The following is a 24,822-nucleotide window of genomic DNA, read 5'->3' as shown; positions in this document are numbered from 1 at the left end:
ACATTTAAAAGGTTTGGGTTGTCTGCTAAGCCATTTAGCAACAATTATATTTAACAATATAATGGAATGCATTGTTCCTAGTTCAGAAGACATCTGTTCTTTCAAACTTTCAGGGGTTTCTGTGTTTGTTTTCTTATACTCACCATGTACCCATCCAAATGAAGCATTATAAAGTAGAAAGTAGAGTTATGGATACATGTACTATAGTCACACAGGCCTGGATTAAATTATATACAGAACACAGGCATTATATAGCAGTGTTACAGCACCATTAAAATACATTGGTCGTTCTGTTTTTGTATTTAAATGAATGGTAGATAGACTCCAAAATGTTATCTGGTAAGAAAAATATTCACACAGGAACACCAAATATGAAAAAGTTATTAAATGCCAGTGCAGCCAGGTTTCTACCTACAGCCTGCCTGTTCAGTTTTGACAGACCGAGCCAGTTCTTATTAACCAGGTGCAGCTCATCCAGATGTTGTGGTGAGGGCCTGTGACTGTCAGAGAGGGACCTCAGCAAATAGGACTGGTAGGCTACCAGAATACTATTAAAGTTGCCCAGCCATGTGGCGAATGCACTGGCTGAATAGGCATGCTTGAGGATCACCCCGAGACCCAGGACTGTTTGTCGGGGCAAATAGCATCCTTGGACAGGAGCGTTAAATTTGGCGCCTGTACCAGGGAGGCAATTGAAGCCTCTACTGGCAGAAATTGGGACAGGCCCAGCTTCTCAGCATTGTGCACCCTATATAGGGTGTCCATAGACCAGGAAACAGCAGGAGCTGTAGCTGGATGACCCCAGGACAACTAGATCTCAAAAGGATAGTCCGGGTGCACTGGTGGGGACACGGGAGAGGTGGTAGGCTTGTCATCAAAGATGCACAACCTTGTCTCACCTTCTATAGGCCAGGGCACTTGCAAGACTGCAGTGGCCCTCTTGATCAGTGGTAGAAGCTCTGACAGGTAGAGCAGGGGATGTGCTGTCTGACTTCACATCCTGAAACGGGAACACCAGCTCCTGTTCGCCCTCCTCCTCAGAGGCGGCAATGGACAGCATGTCATCCTGCTGCTAATCTGCGCTCATAGCACTCGTAGCCCCCTGAGACCCCAAGGGGACAGGCGGGGCAGGCGGCGCCAAACGTTCATGCAGTAACTCTGCGAGCTGCTCCAAGCCCGCCGATCACTTGGAATGGCGACTCTTTTTCCTCTTCCTTGGAGAAGAAGGAGAAGCAGAGAAAGATGAGGAAGACCGTGAGGATGGCTTCCTGCGTGGGATACTTTCCCGGGTGGGAGGATGCAGCCACCTCTCTAACAGAGGGTGATTGGGAAGAGCACTGTGCAGGAGTGAGGGATGCAGAGTGCTCTGTAGAGCTGCGGGAGAGACGTTTCTCCAGCGTGGTTCACCAGTGCCTCCTTTGCATGCTCTGGCCCCAGGCAGGAAGAGCTTCTGCCGTGTTTGTCCTCAACAGGCAGACTGGCCTTACATGTCTCACAAGGATAAAACACAGTCATTATGCAGGTAGAAAAGCAGTGTACAGTAACACTGTACAGGTGCTGCCTCAGTCTGCTTAAAGACAGCAACACGGCTGTTCAAGACCCGAACAAGACCGGAACAGTACAGGTTCACCAGTTCGCAGTTACTGTGGGTAGCACTGTACAGGGATGCCCACCTGTGCAAGCTACTGGCAAAGCCACTCAGTCAGTACTCAAATGAGACTGCTTGTTAGGCTAAACTAACAGCCCTCATAATGGTGATGCAGAGCTGTCAAAACAGCATCATGATGCTGTGGGAGGGATTGCAAGCAACCACAGCCGAAGCAGCCTCTTGGTCCTGCGCAGCGCTGCTGAACCCAGCAGCTGCTCTCACTACACATGTGCCGCAGCACGCATTGCAGGCAAGCCTGCGCTTAATCTCTAAAATTACAGAAAAATACAACGAGAAAAGAAAATATTTCTCTCATATAAAATACAGTAATAACAATTACTTTAATTATACAAACCGTCTCGTTATTTTGGCCGAAGCCAAAACGAGAATAAAATAACTCCAGCCAGAGCTATTGCAGTCTGGGGAGAGAGCACAAAGCCAGCCGACTTACACTGCTTGATCCCTGGGAAGGGGCGACTCAAGCTGTCGGCTTCACGCGGGGTACAAGGCCACAGTGGGATGTAAGAAACAACAGGCTGTACTGCACAATATATGTGTAATACATTTTTAAAAAAACTATTACAGCGTAATAAATTATCACATAAATTATGTAAAATACAACAATTTGCAAAAAATATACAGTCATAAGCAACAAGTACTTATGCAATAGGCTCCTGTCAGGTCAGTTCTTTAAAGGGCGTTGAGGTCTGTGACCGCAGTGTTTTTATGTCCTCGGGGACGGGCCATGACGAGCAGCTTTGATATATCTTATTCAGGTTTCGGGTCTTTAAGAGGTAAATACCCATTCAGTAATGATTACATTTCGTACTTGAAAGGGAACAATATCTGTAGATGTGATAGGCTCTCATGCCCTGACTCACCTGACAGTGAGGAGCCGGGTGGATTTGGACGAGCTGTGGGTGGGGGAATTGCCGGCTCTCTTGCTCAGGTCTTCAACTGATCTGTCCAGCGGCTTCCCCTTTTCAGGAGTCAGGCTGCCGTTATCCACACTCTCAATGTCATACCTGCAGAGACACGCAGGAAAATAAAAAAAACAGAGTATACAGAACACACGTTTGCAATTTCTTTTTAAAGTGATTGTATCTAATCAGATAAAATACATTTTATCTGATTAGCACTTCCTTTAGCTAAATACTTCTCAAATGTATAATTTTGAATGTAATACAAACACATTTTAATTTTAAAACATCATATCTGGGACTACAATAGTCTAAAGAAAGTTCTCAGTTTCCATGCCTTACTCTCAGGAAATATGTTACGCTTGCATTTCCTAAGTCATTTCACCCCAGAAGTGTCTTCTGGGTCAAAGCATGTTACTGGCTGAAAGCATATTAGTATATAGGGGAAGCAGCTGAAGTGCATAACTAGAAAGATTTAGGCAATTATTTTGTTATCGACAATCAGTTAAACTGGGAGATGTGTCCCAGCTTAAACTTTGGGGGTCACCCTAAGTGTCGGCAATCAGCTGACAAGGCTGACAAGACCACACAAGACCACACAAGAGGAGGTTTCTCAGGGGAGGCTAGGGAGGCAGCGCCTCCCCATTTTTAAAGTGTCTTCTGGGTCAAAGCATGTTACTGGCTGAAAGCATATTAGTATATAGGGGAAGCAGCTGAAGTGCATAACTAGAAAGATTTAGGCAATTATTTTGTTATCGACAATCAGTTAAACTGGGAGATGTGTCCCAGCTTAAACTTTGGGGGTCACCCTAAGTGTCGGCAATCAGCTGACAAGGCTGACAAGACCACACAAGACCACACAAGAGGAGGTTTCTCAGGGGAGGCTAGGGAGGCAGCGCCTCCCCATTTTTAAATATATATAAATATATAATATTTATATATATATGTGACAGGATTGAAAGGAGTCCCTGTCGTATTTCGCCCTCCCGACCACCGGCAGTGTTGTGTAGGGTTGACCGTGATTGGGTCAGGAGGCTGAACTCTGACCATACAGGAAGTTCCGGCCATCTTGGACCAAGGTGGAACCATGCGGCCATCAGGTCCCATCATTGCAATCAGCTGTGCTGTTCTCGTCGATTGGCTGAGACTTGGCAGTATTTAAGCAGTATGGTTTTGCCATTCGGCTCCTTGTCCTGAACTGAAAACACGCGCTGTGCTTTGTTGTTTTGTTTTATTAAACTGCTGTAATTCACAGAAGCTTGAAACTTTGGGAAACTTTGGTGGATTTGACGCAGTGAGGAAAGCCCAGGACAAGCCAGTAATCCGTGGAAGGGAGCCAAGAGGCGGTGAGAGGAAACCCACTGAAGTAGCACGGAGAAACCCAGTGCTTCCTTTGTTGTTGTTTTGTAACAAGACATTTTTGTTTATTCTTTTTATTTTGAAACCTGAGTTTACCATTGCTGGTATTCCAGGTGGTTTTCTTGTTTATTTTCTGCAATGCTGGACTGTTCTATTTTTTGTGTGTTAAAATAAAATCCTGCCTGTTACCATTGATGGTACAGGGCTCCAAGGACTAAACGACACTTCCGGCTCCTGTGTGCTGTCATTTCTGGTCCTTCCCTAAAGCTCACAATAGTAATATATAAATTGACCACAAAACGTATAGTACAATTAATAATACAAGTATAAGTCTCTGTGTGTATGTGTGTGTGTGTGTGTGTGTGTGTGTGTTAACAGTACAAAAATAGAGATTGCAAGCAATATATTCCCCTCTGCAGGTGCAATTCTAATGGTGGCGCTTCCTCCATGGGCTTTGCCTATGTTGTCATAACATTTGTGCTTAATTGTTATGTTTATTATTGTTATTATTTATTATGAAATTATTACAATTCTACTGAGATGATAAATTATACATCTGTATGCTTATTTCTGGACATTTGTATGTGATCTACATTATAGTTAAAATACATTTATAGCTGGGGGGATTCTCTTTTTTCTTCTAATTACATTGGTGGTTAAATGCAGAACAAGGAAGCACTAGCTATGGTGTAGCTCATATAATATTAATATATCATTTAATTATATTTAATTAACTATAATTCTCCAAAAAAACTATTTAAAACAAACAAGCAAACATGCAATTTTTATTAATTAATACAGTAGATTACATTACATTATTATTTTGTTTATTACAGTAGATTACCAGCAGTGAAACAGTAAAGACAGGGAGACAGACCAGAGAGAGAGAAAAGGAGGGATTGAGAAAGACAGAGCAGACCTCAAACAGCCATCCACCCAGACTGCCCTGCTGTGTGACGTCCTGTGATCAGAGAAAGGGAGGGAGAATAATACGTCTTCAGCTAACCACCCACCTAGGGAGCCTTTTCCACACTAACACCATCAACCTGTGAGCTGCTCGGTGACACCCTTATATACACAGGTAGGCTCCTCTGACACACACCAACACACATAAGAGTGCCGTTCAGCTGGGTTCAGCCACAACTCAAACTCACTAATTCTCCAGCCGCCACTGGTGCACATGGCAGGTATATCGTACTGGCATGCACACATCCTGCGGTTATTTGTTACTGGCTGACATATCTCCAAAGAGACTACATTAATATCTCTTAATTGTAGAGGTGCCAGCAAGCTATTGAGCAAAGTGAAACTGAAAAGATAAAGTAAGTATAGAACTGATGGCTGTCATAAAGACAATTAGCAAATGAGACAAGAAAATGCAATAGAAAGTCAGTCAGTGAACCATTGATATACAGTGCCATAGAAGCCAGCTCTGCATGGAAGGGTTGTGCCAAACTGTTAAAGGAATTCATATTTAAAACATTGGCTCTATAATTGGCTCTTAGATCACTGATCAACGTCTGCTTTACATTCTACCAAGCACTTAAAAATGTGATTTTCCACTGAACCAATTTATAATATAAATATATACATCATTATACATCACGCACAGGTCAAGTCTAATGCCTTTAGTGTGGGTGACACACACACTTACACGTTAAAACAGACAAGTAAAATGCATCACAGACATATAGTGGCAATGTGTTACATGGCACTAAAGCGCACATGAAAATATCAAAATAAATGCAGTTGCTTACAAATAAATTGCTAAAGCAGTTTAGCAGTGCACAGTTTAAATGTGCAGAGTGTGCCAGTGTCCCCGCGGTGACAGAAACTGCATTGAGGATCACCACTCTCTCTTATCAATAACTCCTGTGCAGCACTGCAGTCTAATCTTGTTTACAGAAAGCCTCCATCATGACAAATGACAGCTGCCATGATTTATGCTTTACTGTGATTTCACTGTGCTTTGTTATACTTTGCTATGCTTTTACTATGAGAAACTTTTATAAGGGCTGTGCTGGGTTCCACTTAAAATAAACTAAAACTAGACAAATGTTTCGACTGAAGTATATTATTTCTTTATATAATATTATAATTTAAAACTTTTAAACAAGTCAAGTTGAGAAATGTTTCGGTAATAACTTTGTTCCTTACAGTTAAAAAAAGTGGTAATGAAATTAGTTGTGAGAGAACATACAGTTAGACACAGACACTAACCACAGAATACTTGTGCATGCATCTATGACTTACAAAATATTCGGAATATAATCACATACCTAAAAGGATTATGAATTCTGTTTTTGTGTACTGTAAACCCAGTAGAATATGAAAAATAGGAAAATCAAAACTGATAGCATACAGTCAGCAATATTGGAGAGAATGTCCTGTGATGTCAACACACTGGTAAATGCATAAGACTACATTTCACTTTTTACATGCTAATGTTATTCATTATTCAGTCAATATGGCTCCCAATCTCCCAATGCACCCTGTTCTCCCTGCCATATATGTGCCTAGTATAACAATAGTGGCTGCCACATCCCATCTTGAGGTTGAACATAATAGCCGCAGTATACTCACGTGACAGAGCACTGAGCGAAGGACAGGTAGTCCACCAGCACATCGAGGCCTCTGTTCTCTTCATTGAGGAACTCCTGAGCCCACCTAGGGAAAAAGGGAGGGAGAGCTGTCAGGGAACAGCCAGTGCAGGAGGACAAAGCAAAGGGCATTCTAAAAAGGTTCTGTCATCTAAAACAAAATTGCCAAAATGATTTAATAGATCAATTAAAAAAAATATTCAGAGAAAAAAGGCACTTTACAGAGCCTTTAAAAGGGACCAAGACCAAAGTACACAGAAAGAGTACTTGGAACTGCAAACACAAGTCAAAAAGGAAGTTAGAAAGGCCAAGAGAGAAATAGGAATGAGCATTGCTAAGGTGGCTAAAACCAATTCCAAAACATTTTTCCAACATTATAACAGTAAGAGGAGGTCAAATGTCTAAGAGATACAGTGGCTCTCCCAGCTGGGAGCAAAAATGGGTTCCAACGTATTAGGGGAGAGAATTGACAAGCTAGTACAGGACTATTTAAACTACAGGTATGGACAAAGGTTTTGCATTACCTAGAATTTTAGGATTGAGACATAATTTTAAAATAAAAAACTATATGAAAATAATTGAGACCTTTTATTTATCATCACGTAGTCAAAGAAACTACAAAATAATATTGCAAAAGTCTACCGGTAGAACTAATAGTAGTACAGTATTTTTAGGTTAGATTTCAATTTTTGTCAGTTTTTTGTCAAACTAGAAAGCGGTATGTAATTCAATATGTTAATGTAACATTATTAAGCAGGTTTCATTCGACTTTATGAAGCAAAATTAGTTAATTCTATAGGATAATGCAAAACGTCAGGCCAGAGCTGTAGGTGTGAGTAGGACAGGGACTATTTACAAGCCCTACAATCAAATGACTTTCCAGCCAGAAAATTTGGAGTAAAGAGCTTTGGGAATCTCTTTCTCTTGTGGTGCAGATGAAAGTACGTTTGTGTCCTTTCGTGTCCTCTACTCACCCAATGTGGTTAGTTCGAAGGGAGATCTCCAGCTCTCTAAGAACCTGTGTTGATTCCTGCGCTCGTGTTTTAAACTGAAATAGAGGAAAAGTGTTGTTCTTTGCTTTTTCAATTTAGTTTCCATGAAAGGTGAGGGACAGTAGCACAGGAGCACCTCAGAACTGACATGCAGTATTTAATCAACCTATGCCTGGGGGATCAACCACTTATCTGTGGTTATCACTGAATTACCACTAAAACTAAAAGGATATTATAAACACTCTTATGAAAAGCTCTGACAGCATAAACCGTGCTGGTAATATACTGTATGCAATTTCTACCTCTCTATTACTATTAAAGGAAAACAAACATAGAATAATGAACTTCTGCTTTAAATACCATAAACTTGGGGCATTCTTTCAGATCCTGTGATGTAATTTATGATCACATTCTTACAGCCATCTCTTTTAACCGTCTAAAATTACCATTAAGGAGCTGTGTAGTCACAGTGTTCAGTCACCATGCACATGTATGGAATTCCCTTCCTAGTGTCATATTCACAGTGCTAGGGACAGTCCATATTTATGGCCTATCCTTTTTGCTTAGTTACTACAGTACTTTGGGTTTATAAAGCGCCCAGGGATTCTTGTACTGTGTATACAGCAATATTGTAAATGGTGCTGTAAGATACAAGCTGATATCCATTCTACAATAGGGTAGAGTGGCTACCCAAGAGTGGACTTACTGACCTTAAGTGGTTGAAAATCAGCTTGTATCTTACGCAGCACCCTGTACTGTATTTTTTATAATATATAGTTAAGCAAGAAGAATTAAACAGTATAGCTAATTTTAATGAGACATTATTTCCATCTAATACAAACTATCTGATACAAAGACATTTCAGATGGTTGTACCACATCAGGTTCTACTATGTTTTATAAGTGAGATTGGTACAGTACAGTATACAACCCACCTTGCGGCCCAGCACCCCCTGGTCCAGGTAGCTCTTCAGTTTGTAGATGTAGGCAGAAGGGGGGTTCTTCACCTGAAAGCGCTCCTGAGAAGAAGAGGACAGTCAATGTGAGAGAGGATTCGACTCCCCTCCCCCAAGAGGCAGTCTGCTATGGAGATCAGTGTGCAGAGTCCAGTCAGCATGGCCTGCTGATCAAAGATCATTATCAGTTTCACCCTGATGCTGTGCTGAGTGAATGAGCATTTTACTCTGTGATGCTTTTCCCTTCTCCTCTGCAGTTAGCTTACAGAGAGTTGTCCAAGCCTCAAAACTCATGTCAAACTCCTTAACCTACAATTGGTTGCTGAAATTTCTGGCAGTGACAGCGGTACTACAGGAGTGCTGAAACATACATTACTTGTTAACATTTTACTGGTGCTCCTTTTATTGTACTGAAATCTTCACTTGCTTTTTTAGGATATGCAAGTATTTCAAATACAACGCTAAGGACAGACTGCTGAGCAAAGTACCAAATGATCTCCAACTGAAGATAGGGAAGGGGGGTGATAATAAAGCTAGTGCTAATAATATGTAAGAAAATTGATTTTAAAACCTTGGTTAACCAGGGGTTAATTTGTAAAGAAAATAGGTTAAAATTAAGGATAAGGATAGCATTTTTGTTTATAGATCTAATGTACTGAGCTTGATTTACAGTAGCATCCATATATGCTTCAAGTTCATCTGCTTGTGGGTTTCATGCCTTATTGTCGGGAGCTGCCTGCCGATCTTTGTCTAGCCATGTTTTAACATAATCTTCAAGTTTGAACAAGACCAGTGGAGGGGCAATCTAATCTCATGAACAGGAGTGACGACCCTGTTGTTGTTCAGAGTGCTCATTTTTTGGTGTTTTGCCATTTGGGATGTAAAAAAAAACGTATTTTTCTTACTTCTACCGTAGATGTCGCAGCTTAAAATATATCGTTACAGTACACTTTTGTCATTCAATTCATGGAACAGGAAAGCATTTTTTTATTGTACATATTGTGTATACAGTGTGTGTGTGTTTTTTTTATATGCACTTCATAATTTTAAAACTGTGCAATTATCGCCTGTCAGATAAAAAGATACCACTTCTATAATGAATCAGTGTGCAGTATCTGAAACGGTGCTGGATTTGATAAACCTATAGCCACTAGGATAAGGGACAGCTAGAGAATTTGTTTAGGTTTTATTCTGGCATAACTATGGATAGGTGTGTTGATGAACTCCAGGGTGATTACCCAGTAATGTAACATGCTCTAAAACATCCAGCTAGGGCTTATCCTGGCAGGGTAGAGGATGAGCAGATTAACCAAACGTGTTTTGAAAAGCTGGTATCAGTCAACTAAACATCTTATTGTTATTGAGTATAACAAACTTACTGAACAACAATAAGAAGGTAAATTCTGCAGTTTATTGGGAAAATAAAAACCATATGATATTACTCTAAAAAATGTAATGGGAATGAAGAAGTGTCTAATAGCGCAGCTTTTGATAAAAGTCAATAAGGCCTTAAAAGCACAGGCTTCAGGTTACCTAGCAACAAACACCTGATCTTGAAAACTCAGAATTCATACATGTCTCTAAAGAAGAACATTAAAAAATGTAAAGGAAATGCAGGGGGGTGAGGTATTTTTAATCTCTCAACTCTCTGACATATACATTTTCATGAAAGTTTTAATCTTTGCAGAGGTCAAATCTAGGCCTTGTCATACTTTTGGGCTATTAACATTATGAGTATATGCATAATGCAGTTGAGTTGGGGGCCGTGGATCAGTATGTGAAAGGTATTAGTCTCAGTAGTAAACTCTGGGGCAATTTCAGAACCCCCCTCCCTCTAGCTCATTGTCAACCATAATCAAATGCTTGAACCCACCCCCATAACGTTTCTGTCAGTGACAACCTCCTGTGAAGAAGCTATACTTGAACGGCTCCTTTCTTCAGAGAGGATTTTCCCCTTTTCTGTGACACATCATTTTCATAGCTGCCTTTACAAAACATCAGCTGCCTACACATTAGTGACACATGCATGGCATTTAGGAGTGAGAGAAATCAATTCAAATGTTATAGGGCTGTGTTTTTCCTATGCAGTCAGAATTAATATTTATTGACTGGGCTGCATAAACAAGCATTTACCAGATACAAAATGAATACTGAGGCCACTCCAACTTTGATGCACTCATAAATTAGTTTAGTTATTTATGTCAATACATTGAGATGTAGCATTTTTTTTAATTTTCATAAAAATTTGCATTTTATAAATATATTTCACTAAAAAACTATAAAATAAAATAGTTTTGCTGTTGGTCATTCAGGAAAGCAAATGTTCATATTATCCAGCATCTGCAGTCCATTATTGAAAGCCACTAGAAGTAAATACATAAATCTAATTTTAAAACATACATTTTAAATAATAAATCTTATTTTAAGCATTAAACCAATTTGCTGTCCACAGTGAATGATACCACTATGTAACACAATTTTTGTTCCTGGCTAGTAAGTGTTATTTCCTAATTGCTTATGCCTCAAAAGTATAGAAAATGGCTATTATTCCCCACAAACTTTGCTTTTGTGACCAGGACAGTGATATTTTGAAATTTACCTATTTCCAATGAGAAAACGGGCGAATTTGTGTCTTTTCGTTCACATAAAGTCAGAAAAAAACAACAGATGAATCCAAATTAACATGTATTTATACTAAAGTAATACAAAAATGACTACAAAAGATTTAGAAGTGAGTAGTTTTTCGAGATTTACGATTATACTGTAAATCACTTTCACGAATCAGCCCCCAAATGTAGTCTCCCATCATGTTCTCGTTATACTGTCCTTCACTGACAGCTCATCCAGGAGCCTCAAAGCCGTGCTGCTCCATAATGGTAACAAGTACCCGTCTCTTCCCCTGGCTCACTCGGTGCACCTCAAAGAGGATTACAACAGCATCAAGACCTTGCTGGACGCCTTGAAGTATGATGAGTACGGCTGGGACCCCCGGAAGGTGCTGATGCCACCACTGCACATCAAATTGGGCCTTATGAAACAATTTGTCAGAGCTCTAGATAAGGAGTCGGCAGCCTTCAAGTACCTTCAAGACTTCTTCCCTAAGCTGTCTGAGGCAAAGGTCAAAGCCGGTGTCTTCGTCGGACCACAGATAAAGAAGATCCTGGAGTGCAATGAATTCCCCAAGAAGCTCACTAGTAAGGAGAAAGCGGCTTGGAACAGCTTTGTCGCAGTGGTTCGGGGCTTCCTGAGCAATCACAAGGCCGAAAACTATGTGGAGCTGGTTGAGACTCTGGTGAAGAACTACGGCACAATGGGCTGTAGGATGTCCCTCAAAGTCCATATCCTTGATGCTCATCTTGATAAATTCAAGGAGAACATGGGAGCGTACTCGGAGGAGCAAGGTGAGCGCTTCCACCAGGATATACTGGACTTTGAACGCCGCTACAAAGGACAGTATAAAGAGAACATGATGGGAGACTACATTTGGGGGCTGATTTACAGTATAATTTACAGTATAATCGTAAATCTCGAAAAACTACTCACTTCTAAATATTTTGTAGTCATTTTTGTATTACTTTAGTATAAATACATGTTAATTTGGATTCATATGTTGTTTTTTTCTGACTTTATGTGAACGAAAAGACACAAATTCGCCCGTTTTCTCATTGGAAATAGGTAAATTTCAAAATATCACTCCTGGTCACAAAAGCAAAGTTTGTGGGGAATAATAGCCATTTTCTATACTTTTGAGGCATAAGCAATTAGGAAATAACACTTACTACCCAGGAACCAAAAAAAAAAAAAAAATTTGTTACACTGTGTACTTATGTGTTCATGTTTTAACGTATTGCGGTCCAAGTGTCAGATGATACAAGACTGACAGCTGCTCCATAGGCTACACTTCAGTGCAACATGTAGATTTTTTAGCTTTTCTCTGCTGTACAAAATGTGTATTCGTGGACTCATTTTAAATATGGTAAGCAGCTGTACATAACATTAAGAAGCGTTGTTAGAAATTGTGTTATTTGTAGAATTTGTAAGGTAATAACTTCCCTTATAACAGTTGACCATAGTAAAAGCATATCAAAGTGTAATAAAGCACAGTGAAAGCATGGTAAAGCATTGATAGAGGTTAAAAACATGGCAAACCATGGTAAGCAATGATAAATGCAAAGTATAACCATGGGAAAATGCATGGGAAAATTAAAATTACTGTGCAAATTTACTGTGGTAAATATTTATAAGGGTTAATACTGATCTCAATTTTATAGCTAAAGCACTGTATAATTATCTTAGAAAATTGAATAACAAAAACAGTTCTACTTACATTATCAATCCTGAATTTTAAATACTTAATTATATTTTGCACAGCTGTTAGGGACAGATGTTTTCATAAATGGCAAATATGCAGGATTTTCTGTAAACTATAATCTAGTAATATTTATGTATTAGCAATTTATAGTATTAGTAGTTTATCATGCTCTCCCATGCTGTGGATATTGATGATTTTTCATGTAATGTCATCAATTTCATAATATTTTTTTAATGTGCAGTTTTGAAAGAAACACATGTCGTAGCTAACAGGTATTTTTGTTTAAAAACATGACCACTGGTATTAAACTGAGTTAAGGTTCTTAGTTTGCTTGTCTTCCAAAAAGTTATTTCTGTTTTACCTCCTAAGGCATTTCATCTGAATAGTGTATCTGGGGTCAATACATCTAACTTACCTGTTTGCTAAAACTTTCAAAACTGTACATTTGAAACATAGTGAATAGATGTGCATGGAAACGTACTGAATTATGTTAGTTACAATGACTTTAACATGCTTTCACTTCTTTTACAATAGCTTAGTTTGCTTTTACTTTAGGGTCCTGGGGCAGGGCTGAGACTCTGCACATGTACAAATGAAGGGTCTGGATGGTGTTTTAATTGGTTCAGTTAAACCACTTAGAACATGCTAGGAACAAATACCAGGAATGGAAAGGCCAATTTTGGCCACCCATGGTGTCAGTATGTTGTAAATAAAGTTAGACATGTTTGAATTTAAGTTTGGTAAGGATGGGGTTAAAATCCCATCCCTGCAAAATCTATGTGTGGATCGTGGTCGGACTCAAATGGGATAACTGCTTGGAGCGAGTGGCTTTGTTCAGAATACATGCCGGAGCAGCAGGTTGTGTTCTGGATCGTTGAGCCCTGTGATTGCTTCAGCTCCAGTACTTTATTTTGGGTGATTTTTTATGTGCATTTTATGTTTTGTTTAATTTGTCTCCTGGGTGCGCTATTCCTGCAGCGAGCCAGCCTTGACTGTCCACCCTACCACAAGGCACATGGCTATAAGAATGAAACAGTGTGGGGCTCCCGAGTGGCGCATACAGTAAAGGCGCTCCGCGCGGAGTGCAGGATGTGCCCTATAGCCTGGAGATCACAGATTTGAATCCAGGCTATGTCACAGCCGACCGTGACCGGGAGTTCCTAGGGGGCGGCGCACAATTGGCTGAGCACTGCCCGGGTAGGGAGGGCTTAGGTCGGCAGGGGAATCCACGGCTCACCGCGCATCAGCGACCCCTGTGGCCGATAGGGCGCCTGTGGTTCTGCAGTGGAGCCGCCATATCTGTGTTGTCCTCCGGCACTATAGGTCTGGTGGCATTGCTGTGGATCTGCAGTGCGAAAAATGACAGCTTGGCAGGAGCACGTTTCGGAGGACGCGTGTTCCAGCTGCCGTTTCCTGAGTCGGCGGGGGGGTTGCGAGTGGTGAGCCGAGGATACAGATAACCGTCACCGAATTTAAGTTTAATTTGGTATTTCTCGCATTATTGCCAAGAAACCCAACAACAAACAAAGGTATCTATAGTGTCATAAATTTTAAATTATTTCAGACTTTTTAAAGCAGCAGTGTGGAGTAGTGGTTAGGACTCTGGACTCTTGACCGGAGGGTTGTGGGTTCAATCCCTGGTGGGGTCACTGCTGCTGTACCCTTGAGCAAGGTACTTTACCTAGATTGCTCCAGTAAAAACCCAACTGTATAAATGGTAATTGTATGTAAAAATAATGTAATTGTATGTAAAAATAATGTGATATCTTGTAACAATTGTAAGTCTCCCTGGATAAGGGCATCTGCTAAGAAATAAATAATAATAATAATAATAATATAAAACACGTATAGGTGGCAGTATTGTTTGAACTACCGACATGCAGCTCCGTCCTGAATTTCAGCAGCACAGCACTGGATTGGAATGCAAACAAAGACACATTCAAAACTAGTCCCAGTAAGCATGTTTCCCCCTCATGTTATCCCACTCTATTGAGATAACAAAAATATATCCCACGCTAGATATACCCACTCTTGTGGTCTAAAACCCTGTACACAGACACTTGTAGTCATATAACTATATTATATACTGTTTTATTGTTAATATACAAATGAAAAAATCCAGCTATATTTGTTTTCTATTCATGACCAACCATTATTAGTCCATTGTGATTTTCATTGAAAAGTTGAAAAGAGGGAAAAGGTTGATGAAAAGAATAGCGAAATAAATGGCTGAGGTAGGTGGCTGATTGTGATGTCACCGTTTTGAATGGACTTAGCAGTTGAGTGGAATTCCGAGAGGTGCCTCAGGTATAACGTTTTAAAGCAGGTGACGTCAATCGTACCGATATTGAGAATACAGCTCAACTTGAAATGCTGTGGTTGATATCATGAATTGGGTTTCTCCATGATGTAGAATACAGCAGCTGAAAGGTGCACTCTGATTGGCTGAAAGATCCTCCAATAATAACTCATTTTAGACATGTCCTGTGTACACACACCAGCAACTCTTACCTGATCACAAACCAGCTCCCATTTCTTCTCATTGTCATACTGGCTGAGGAGTTGCATTTTGTCTGGAGGCAAATTCATTGAATTCTGTAAAAAGAAAGCAGAAAGAAAATCATTAGCTCTCCCATTCAATCCATAGTTATAGGTCCATTGGTATTGCCAGGGCACCCATCTCACCTCTCCAAGCCGACCTGGCTTTTGAGCTTTATCAGGGTGGATATTATTGCTAGGAGATCAATTTCCTCTCTCCAACACCAGAACTATAAGATTTCTGATGTAAAGCTAATTTCCCAAGTTCAGGGGTTCCCAAAAGCTGCCCAGGGGCCATATCAGACCCGCCTTATGATCACATAAGTAGCCTACTGGAGCACGCACTGTTCAAATATCAAGTTTATTTAGAAGAAAAAAGTGCCAATTAACGTCAAGAACAGAGAAGGACAGTTAGAGTGAAAGTTGAGTGTTGCGCGGTTGGTACAGCTAGTTGAGGAAAGTGAGAGAATAATACGGTTGCAGAGCAGTTAATTCGAACAGCAGTTAAGCAAAATAAAACTTACTTTTCAAGAAATAGCTTTCAAACGGCATAAAGTTAACAATGAAAATCGGCAGTTTAATTCTGAGAGGACAGTTTGTTTATTTTCCCAGACCACAACAATGCAAAGCCAAACTGTTTAATATGCACGCAAACAGTTGCAGTCTGCACATTTGCGAACATACTGAGGTACTTCGAGACAAAACATGGTCATTTTAAAGGTATCTTTCATTTGAAATCTCCAATCCGTCAAGAAAAAATTCACTGTTGGATTTTGTCATACCAGCGTTCTACCCTTATGATCAGTCGAACTGCGTCTTATCAGGAAAATGCAACTGCAGCATCCCTCCGTAGCGTGGCTTCTTGCAAACTACAAAAACCCTTTACCGAAGCGGTATGGTTAAGGCCTGCGCAGTAGAAATGCTGCATGGTGTTCAGTAATTATGAGAAAACTAGAAAAGCAATTCTAGACCTTACCAAAAAATATCCTTAATTGTCTGACAATAGCTCAGTGTAAGTGCTTAGTGAAGAAGTGCTTCTGTGAGTCCTGTGACATAAACGATGTTGCCCAGTTGTCAACTTTTGTTTGCTTTTTTGATGGCAAATCTTTTTGAGAGGAGTTTTTATGTTTGCTGCCTTTGCATGGACAAATCACCGGTGAAATCGTTTTTTGTCGAAAATTGAAAACAATAACCCGGATTTGCGTAAAATAAACTCGATTGTGACTGACGGTGCTCTGTCTATGCTGGGTTCACAAAAGGGTTTAGCGGTGTTGTGTCAATTTATTGCTTAATTCACCAGACCGTACTCTGCGCAAACCTATCTGCAGAACTGGGAGACAAATGGATTGTGTAATGAAACTGGTAAATTATATTTGGAGGAGCTCTAGTCTTCAGCATCGACTCTTCAAAGCATTCTTGGAGGACCTGTCGGCTACATACGACGCCTTGCTGCTACACAATGATGTACGTTGGTTAAGCAAAGGTAAAGTGCTTAAGAGGGTATGTGTGCGTCAGAATGAGATTTGTGTTTTTTTTTTTTTTTTAACTAAACACAGTAGCCAACGGAGTCGTATCACAGACGACCACCTTCAACAGTGCCTGTGTGCTGTAAAACACAACTGGACGTTCCAACACTGGAACCATTTTGCATGGAAGAATGGTCAGAAATCACTAAAGAATCATACCTAAAGCTCACTGACAAATATCCTAATCATTATTATTGCTAAAGGTGCCTCAACTAGCTATTAATGTCATTTTCCTTGTCGTATGAATACTTTTGAATTAGCATTTTTTGAGTTTTGCAAAAAAATTGCTGAAATAAATAATTGTAGATTCTATTTCATTAACTTTTTTGCCTCATCCACAAAAGCAAAACTTTTGCTACAAAATATTTTTCCTATAATTCTTTGTTTTCGAGAACTTTCTAGAAATTATACATTTCCATTGGGCTATGTAAACTTTTGACTACAACTGCATATGTAATATTTTATAGCAACATTTTAATCATAACAATCCCTAGAGTAATCAAAATTGTGTTTGGGGAATGATGTATTCCTCAGCCACCTCAGTCCTGGCCCTTGGCTTTGTATGCATCATTTAAAGTGGCCTGCTATGGAAAATAATTGGGGACCACTGCTGTAGTTGAATGCAATCCAGTGAAACTCACCTCCTTCCTAATATCACTTCCCACTTGATGTAAGGGGAGGAACTACACAAACCATACTGGTTGACACAATATGAAAATTACACAATTATTATTTTTATTATTTATTTCTTAGCAGACACCCTTATCCAGGGCAACTTACAATTGTTTCAAGATATCACATTATTTTTACATACAGTTACCCATTTATACAGTTGGGTTTTTACTGGAGCAATCTAGGTAAAGTACCTTGCTCAAGGGTACAACAGCAGTGTCCCCCACGGGGGATTGAACCCACAACCCTCCGGTCAAGAGTCCAGAGCCCTAACCACTACTCCACACTGCTGCCGCATATGATATGATAACCGTGGCAGTAAATATCACAATAAAAATAACTGAATATGAAAAATATTGCACATTTCTGCTCTACTGTTGTGTTTTTGTTTGCCCCAGCTCCTTAACACTGCAGATCTGTATAGAGGTATCAAAACTCAGAACAGCAGACCAGTACACTTTTTATTTTTTTATTTTTTTCAGTATGAAACTGGAGCTATTGTATTAGTTATTTTAGGGTTATATTTGTAAAACTATTATTGTACATATTAATATCTTGATTAATTAATAAATTATATTATTGAGACATCTCAACATGTTTTTTTTTGTTTGTTGCTGCTATGATGCTCAATATTGTACATGATCAATTGAATAACTAATTAAGCTACAGGGTGCAACCAGTGTGCCAGGAGATATTAGTCTTCTGAATGGATACAACTCAACAAAACTCTGTGTGAAAAAAATATATATTTGACCAGTGTGTGGGTCTTATAAACGGGGTCTTAGTTGTAGAGAATAGAAAATAGTTTAGGGGATTTTTAATCCCTGCGAGAGTCTGGGAGAAGGTTGCCTGTTGGGCCAACTTTTCTTTTTATTAGTTACAGGGATGGCAATAAGGCATAACAGTTTGATCCATTCCCAGTATTACTATGAGTTTAATAAGACACACCTGACCTTGTTACCTACAGTATACACTGTGGCTAATCAGGCTCATAGTAAAACCTGGAATGGGGGAAACTGCTATGCAATAGGAGTCTTATTTCCATCCCTGGTTAGTGTTTCCCCACTGTGTTTATTTTTGGTGCACTGTCTGTGTATCTGTGTGTCGTTCCCACTGTTGGTGTACAGCACAGAGCCACAAGTATTCAACCTCACACTGGGGCTGCCATTGCTGGTACCCTACTGCCAGCTCCCGCAACTGCAACCGCTGCTGTGTAAAACTTGTACATATCTTGTAAATGCATCCTGGGTGTCTGTGTCAACTTCTGTCTCTCCTATATGTTGGTGGACACCCACGAACCCTATTACAATGTTGTTATGTAACTTATCGTTAGTTATTATTGAACCGGAAAGCTGAATTCAACCAGAAATAACTATGGTTTCATCAACATGAATCATGTATGGAATGCTTCATTCAATAAATATGAATCACAATTACAGTGTAAAGAAATCCAGATAGCCTCATCTCTACTCCTCCCCCACCCCAGCCTCTGGTGTCACTTCCTGCTGAACACAATCCATTGTGACATAATTTCCTTTTTTTTTTTTGCAGGTTGAGTAAAGGTGCATTTTAAAGGAATTAAGCACAGACTGCACACTGAAATAAATGGCTTTTGTTTTACAGGTACATCATACTAATTATATCTTTGTAACAAGAGGAACTGCAGTAGCGGTATAGTGCTCTCACTATAGTTGCAGATACAATACGTGTGCAAATAAATGGGTTTGAAAGCAGAACCCATTAACTTCATTACCTAAGTTCCTTCTATACAGTGTGACTCATGCCCTTCCCTGCTCTCCTTTTCATTGATTTGACTGGTTGTTAAGGAAGCATTCTAAAACACAATGACCACATTATATGTAACTTCTGTGTCAAAGATCCTTGCAACCTAATACACTCTGTTTTGTAATGAGATATATGGTTACCGCCCTGCTTCATTAACTTCTGTGGCCAGCAATATTTTAATTGAGTGTCTGTGAGGTAACTAGACAGCGCATAAATGGTTCCTAGGAAAAGTCTATAAGTAGGAGCTGCCCAACAGAGTATGTCTGTTTAAAAAGCCCCAGCACAACAAGCAACAACACACTGAGACAGAGTGGCCCTGTTGACTACATTGAACAGAGTATGTTTAGAAAACCCCTTACATATACAACAACTTGTAACAGACTGCAGTAGATGTTTGTAGATCATTTGCCAGAGAAGTACTGCATAACGTCTTAAAATCACATATAAAAAACTTATTATTATTATACGTATTATTTGTATTATTGAATACATCAACATTTTTTCGAGACCTCTCAAAGGGTTGTTCATATAGAACATGCAGCTATTGTTTTACACATAACACAGGCCTAAACAGTTGCTAAGTCTCCTGACATGTCTGGTTTAGCGAGGGACAGTATTTTCTAATAGAGATTGACCGGTAGGTCTGTCCGGCCTGGGCTTTTCATATCTAAATATCAAAACCTCACCTGACATGTTAATCTCAGCGGCAATTTCTTCAATTGCCTTGCTCCTTTCATTTTTATCATGATACTCTTTCTTTTTCGTATTATATAAACATGCATATTTCTCACAGAGATCAATCAATTTCTCAATGCACTCCCGTTGCCACATAACTACAGACACCATTTCTCCGTGCTTACTGGTTGATTCCGAGCGACTTGTCGCCCAGAATAGAGGGGAGCTCTATTCTCTGACAACCCATCGTTTCTCGCAGACGAGAGGCGATTTATCATCATAGACGAGGTGATTTTGTCTGACCGACATATCGCAGGCAACAAAATCGCTCCTTTCCTTCTTCCGCTCCTTTCCATCTGCCTTCAAAACTGCTCGTGCCACCCCTATTCTCAAGAAACCTCTTGACCCTTCCTCTGCCCAGAACTATTGCTTTGTCTCTTTCCTCCCGCTCCTCTCTAAAACTCTCGAGCAAGCTGTCCACTGCCAGCTGGCATCCTTCCTCACTGAACACTCTCTGCTTGCCCCTACAACCCGGGCACATTCCAAGGAAATCGCTCTCCTCTCTGCTCGGGCTGTCTCTCCTGCATTCTAATTCTCCTTGACATCTCACTACATCTTTTCTCACTACATATTCCACTCAACTCCCAAGCTCTTGTACTTTCCAGACTGGACTACTGTAACTCTCTCCTTGCTGGTCTCCCTACTTCACCTATCTGCTCCCTTCAGCTCATTCAAAATTATGCTGCTCGTTTAGTTTTCTCCCAACCTCGCTATGCTCATGCTACCCCTCTGCTTTGCCCCCTCCACTAGTTACGTATCTCTGCTCGCATTCAATTCAAACCCTTGTTCTTGCCTACTGCTCATTTCACTACACAGAACCCTCCTACTTCCAATCCCTCATGTCTCCCTACACCCCCTCTACTGGCCGACTGGTTATTCCATCCTCCCATGCCTGCTCCTTCTCTTCCCTAGCCCCTCAGTGGTGGAACAAGTTACCGGTGAACCTCAGGACTGCTCCATCTCTCACTGCCTTCCGCCACCTCCTCAAGACCCATCTGTTTAGACTGCACTTCTAGATCTCTTGATCTACTATGCACTGGACTTCCCTGATCTGTGCATCATGATACTGGGTGCACTAGCCTTGCACTGTTGCAGGGGTGGTCAACCCTGGTCCTGGAGAGCCACAATCCAGCATGTTCTATAGCTAACCCTTAATAATCAATTTCTGAAGTTGAAGTTGTTGATCAATTTAGCAAGTTAATGTGTTCAATTAAATCAGTCAGCTCTGGTTCATGAGAGCTGAAGGGTGGTCAGGTTTTTGTTCCAAATTATCTCAAAATTACTTAATTGAACAAATTACCTGCTTAACTCCTCAAAATGAAATTGTTCTTTAGAATCTTTAGAATTGTTCTTTAGAGTCTTTAGAATTTGATGATTAAGGGTTACCTATAAAACTTGCTGGATTGTGGCTCTCACACCCCTGCCCTATTGCACTACTAACTCAGTCAGTGTGTTTACATGAGCATAAGAATTCCGATATTTCCTGGAAAACTAAGTTTTCCGAAAACTAATTCCAATATCAAAAGTCATGTAAACACAGTTTTCGGAAAATGTATCGGAATATTCCGAAAGTAATGTTTTTCGGAAAAAGCACCTAGAAATTTTCGATTAAACTCAGAAAACTAACAAACTGTATAACATGTAAACACAATTTTCGGAAAACTTATTCCGATAGCTTACTGCACATGTGCACACTTTGACCTTCATTCCTGCACGTGGTTTTAGAAAACAGAGAAAATAATAATAATCTGTAGTCAGTCTGCATGCATCCATTTGTCTAGTTAGGGATAAAGTAATACATTTGTTAAAGTCTGTATGTATTTGTTAATAGCCCATACTGAAGCAGCAAATGTTTTCCAGCTTTAAAATGACGTGATAATTTAAAATGATGTCTGCAAAAGAAACTGGTAATATAGAACAGGATGAGCTGTTGAAAAGGCTGATTGCACATTGTGGGGAATCTGAATAGAGGTATAGGATAGTAATCTTTGAATTTAGGACTTGACACTTCAATAAAGCACTTGAGTTATTGGGTTGGTCTCCGATATCGCAGAAATGTCCGGTCTGTTCAAATCATGCGAAAATATCCTGCGTTTTCCGAAAACTTCAATCCATGTATGCAGTTGAATTCTAATTAGATTTTCTATCGTTAATCATGTAAACACAGAAAAGTGACGTTTTAAGAAAAACAGTTTTCTGATTCAGTTTTCCGAAAACATTAGTTTTCAGAAAATGCTTTGTCATGTAAACGTACTGAGTGTTGCTATAACTTGTTGTAATCCTATCTTGCTGCATCCTTGTTCATATTGTATTTTACTGGTATGCACTTATTTTCACTTATTGTAAACTATGTTGTATTATAATTAAGCTTGCATTGTAACCTAGAAAGAGTGCAAATAAGAGCAACCAGAATTATCCTGGGTTTAAAAGGCATGTCGTATGTAGACAGGCTAAAGGAATTGAATCTATTCAGTTTTGAAGAAAGAAGACTATGCGGCGATCTGATTCAAGCATTCAAAATTCTAAATGGTATTGACAATGTCGACCCAGCAGACTTTTTCGACCTGAAAAAAGAAACATGGACCAGCGGTCACAAATAGAGATTAGATAAAGGGGCATTCAGAACAGAAAATAGGAGGCACTTTTTTACAAGGAGGATTGTGAGGGTCTGGAACCAACTCCCCAGTAATGTTGTTGAAGCTGACACCCTGGGATCCTTCAAGAAGCTGCTTGATGAGATTCTGGGATCAATAAGCTACTAACAACCAAACGAGCAAGATGGACCGAATGGCCTCCTCTCGTTTGCAAACTTTCTTATGTTCTTCTTATGTTCTTAAATGTCTTCACCTAGACAATGGGTGAAGGCAGTTTTTTGAGAGAGAGAGAGGAGATTAGAAGCTAAACAACTGCTAAACCTTATTTGTTTATTTGTTTGGCCAACACGCCTATTTATTTTGTGTTTGTTCAAATCGTTTGTTTTGTTTATTTAATAAAAGCACTGAGCGCCGTAGCGTTCAGTTTCACCACCACCATCCATTGCCTTTGTTTACTGTTACTTCCTGGTCCGTGACATCATTACCCACATGTCACTGCAACAACAGCTCGGTCACAGAGCGATAAAAATGTCAGTTCAGCTGAATGCAAGGGCTCAGATGGAGGGTTCATGAGTGCATCAAGCACCATGTTAAGCCTCCAGCGAGAAACAATATCCTTTATAGGCAGCCGAAGCCACCGAGCTCCTTTTAAAAATTGCCCTGCCAGGAACTGAGCTCCTGGGGAGACCGAGTAAATTTTGACATGGCAAGCCGAAATGGCTGCCAGATAGACCTTTAGTGTAGAGGGGGATTCCCACTCATCAAACAGGCCTTGCAAAAATTGCAGTATTACTGCCATGGGACAAGTCGTGGGGTCAAACCCACGAGGCAGACACCATGTCTGAAAGACGCTCCACTTGTACACATACTGGGAATGTGTGGATGCTGCTCTGCTCTTCCAAAATGAGGCTCACCACCTCGGGGTGAAGCTTCTACTCTGAGGCTCTGGGAACTCTCCTTAGAGGTTTGTCACCCCGGGCCGATGGCTGAAAAACCCTGCTGTTGAACCAGGCCTGCAGAGGGTGAATGCGCAGGAGACCCAATGAAAGGGCCTGGGAAGCTGCTGCCATCAAGCCCAGAAGTTTCGGGAAAGTCACTACTGTTGAGCTGAAAGAGCTCCAAACAGACAGCTATTCTCTACACTGCCATCTGACAGGTGAACTGGCTCTTTGCATGATTCACTGTAAGACCCAACCTTTGAAGGTGGGCCTCTGTCTATGCTAGTTTCTGGGCATAAATGAGTCAGTCGTCCAGATAATTGACCACTCTGATGCCTTTTAGTCTCAATGGGGCCAAAGTAGCTTCCATGCACTTCGAGAAGGCACAAGGAACTAGAGAGAGGCCAAAGGGTAAGGAACTGAAAGGTGAACCGCAGGTACTTCCTGTGCACCGGTTTTATGCACAGAACGTTCACGCAGTAACTCTACGAAAGAGAGGCAGAGGAGGTTGAGGAAGACCGTGGAGACGGCTTTCTGCATGGGCTACTTTCCCAAGTGCGTTGTCCGATCCCATGGGATGAAGACGCAGTCACCGCCACTGCGGGACGTAACAAACAACAGGCTGTAGTGCACAATATACACATAATTAATTTTCCCAACAATATTGCAGCGTAAATAAAATATTGCATAAATTATGTAAAACACAATAATTAGAGAAAATGATACAGTCATACGCAACAGGTACTTATCTGATACCAGGCTCCCCTGTTAGGTCAGTCTTAAAAGGAAAAATATGCGCTGAGATCTGTGCGCGCAGTCCTTTTGCACCCTCGGGGGCGGGCATGACTGCATCACAGGCTCGGCCGAGCAGCTTTGGTATATAATATTCAGATTTTGGGTCTTTAGGAGGTAAACACCTATTAGGTATTATTATTATTTATTTCTTAGCAGTAATGGTTACATTTTGTACTTGAAAGGGAATCAACCCTGTAATTTATATGCAGTGATCACTTCCCACAGATAAGTACAGGTGTACATGGCCATCTGGTTGTAGCCAGGGGTGTTCCGTTAAAAAATCCATATTCACTGTCACTGTCAGTTCCAAGAGGAATGACAGGCAGGTTCCAAGGGGGGGGGGGGAGCTGTATCCCCACAGATTTTCATTTGGCATTGCTAATACACATTCCAATGCTGTTTGCAATATTGTATACAGGTCATGCAGTAAAGGACAACAGCCCTCTCACTGGC

General features: G+C 40.4%; 1 protein-coding gene across 2 annotated transcripts in view; it reads right to left on the bottom strand.

The window, feature by feature from the left end:
• Positions 1-24,822, bottom strand: part of LOC117435113 (formin-like protein 1) — an 81,333-nt gene that overhangs the window by 38,016 nt on the left and 18,495 nt on the right. For both annotated transcript variants that reach the window (XM_034058062.3, XM_034058063.3), the window contains exons 2-6: positions 15,298-15,381; positions 8,454-8,537; positions 7,502-7,575; positions 6,511-6,594; positions 2,530-2,673 (exon numbers count right to left, since the gene is read on the bottom strand). In XM_034058062.3, the coding sequence (XP_033913953.3) occupies positions 2,530-2,673; positions 6,511-6,594; positions 7,502-7,575; positions 8,454-8,537; positions 15,298-15,381 (470 nt within the window). The remainder of the gene's footprint in view (positions 1-2,529; positions 2,674-6,510; positions 6,595-7,501; positions 7,576-8,453; positions 8,538-15,297; positions 15,382-24,822) is intronic.

The sequence above is a fragment of the Acipenser ruthenus genome, chromosome 28 (genome assembly GCF_902713425.1).
Source record: "Acipenser ruthenus chromosome 28, fAciRut3.2 maternal haplotype, whole genome shotgun sequence".
NCBI classification, from domain to species: domain Eukaryota; kingdom Metazoa; phylum Chordata; class Actinopteri; order Acipenseriformes; family Acipenseridae; genus Acipenser; species Acipenser ruthenus.
Note: the sequence above shows the minus strand (reverse complement) of the source record. Positions and strands in the feature narration are given on the sequence as shown.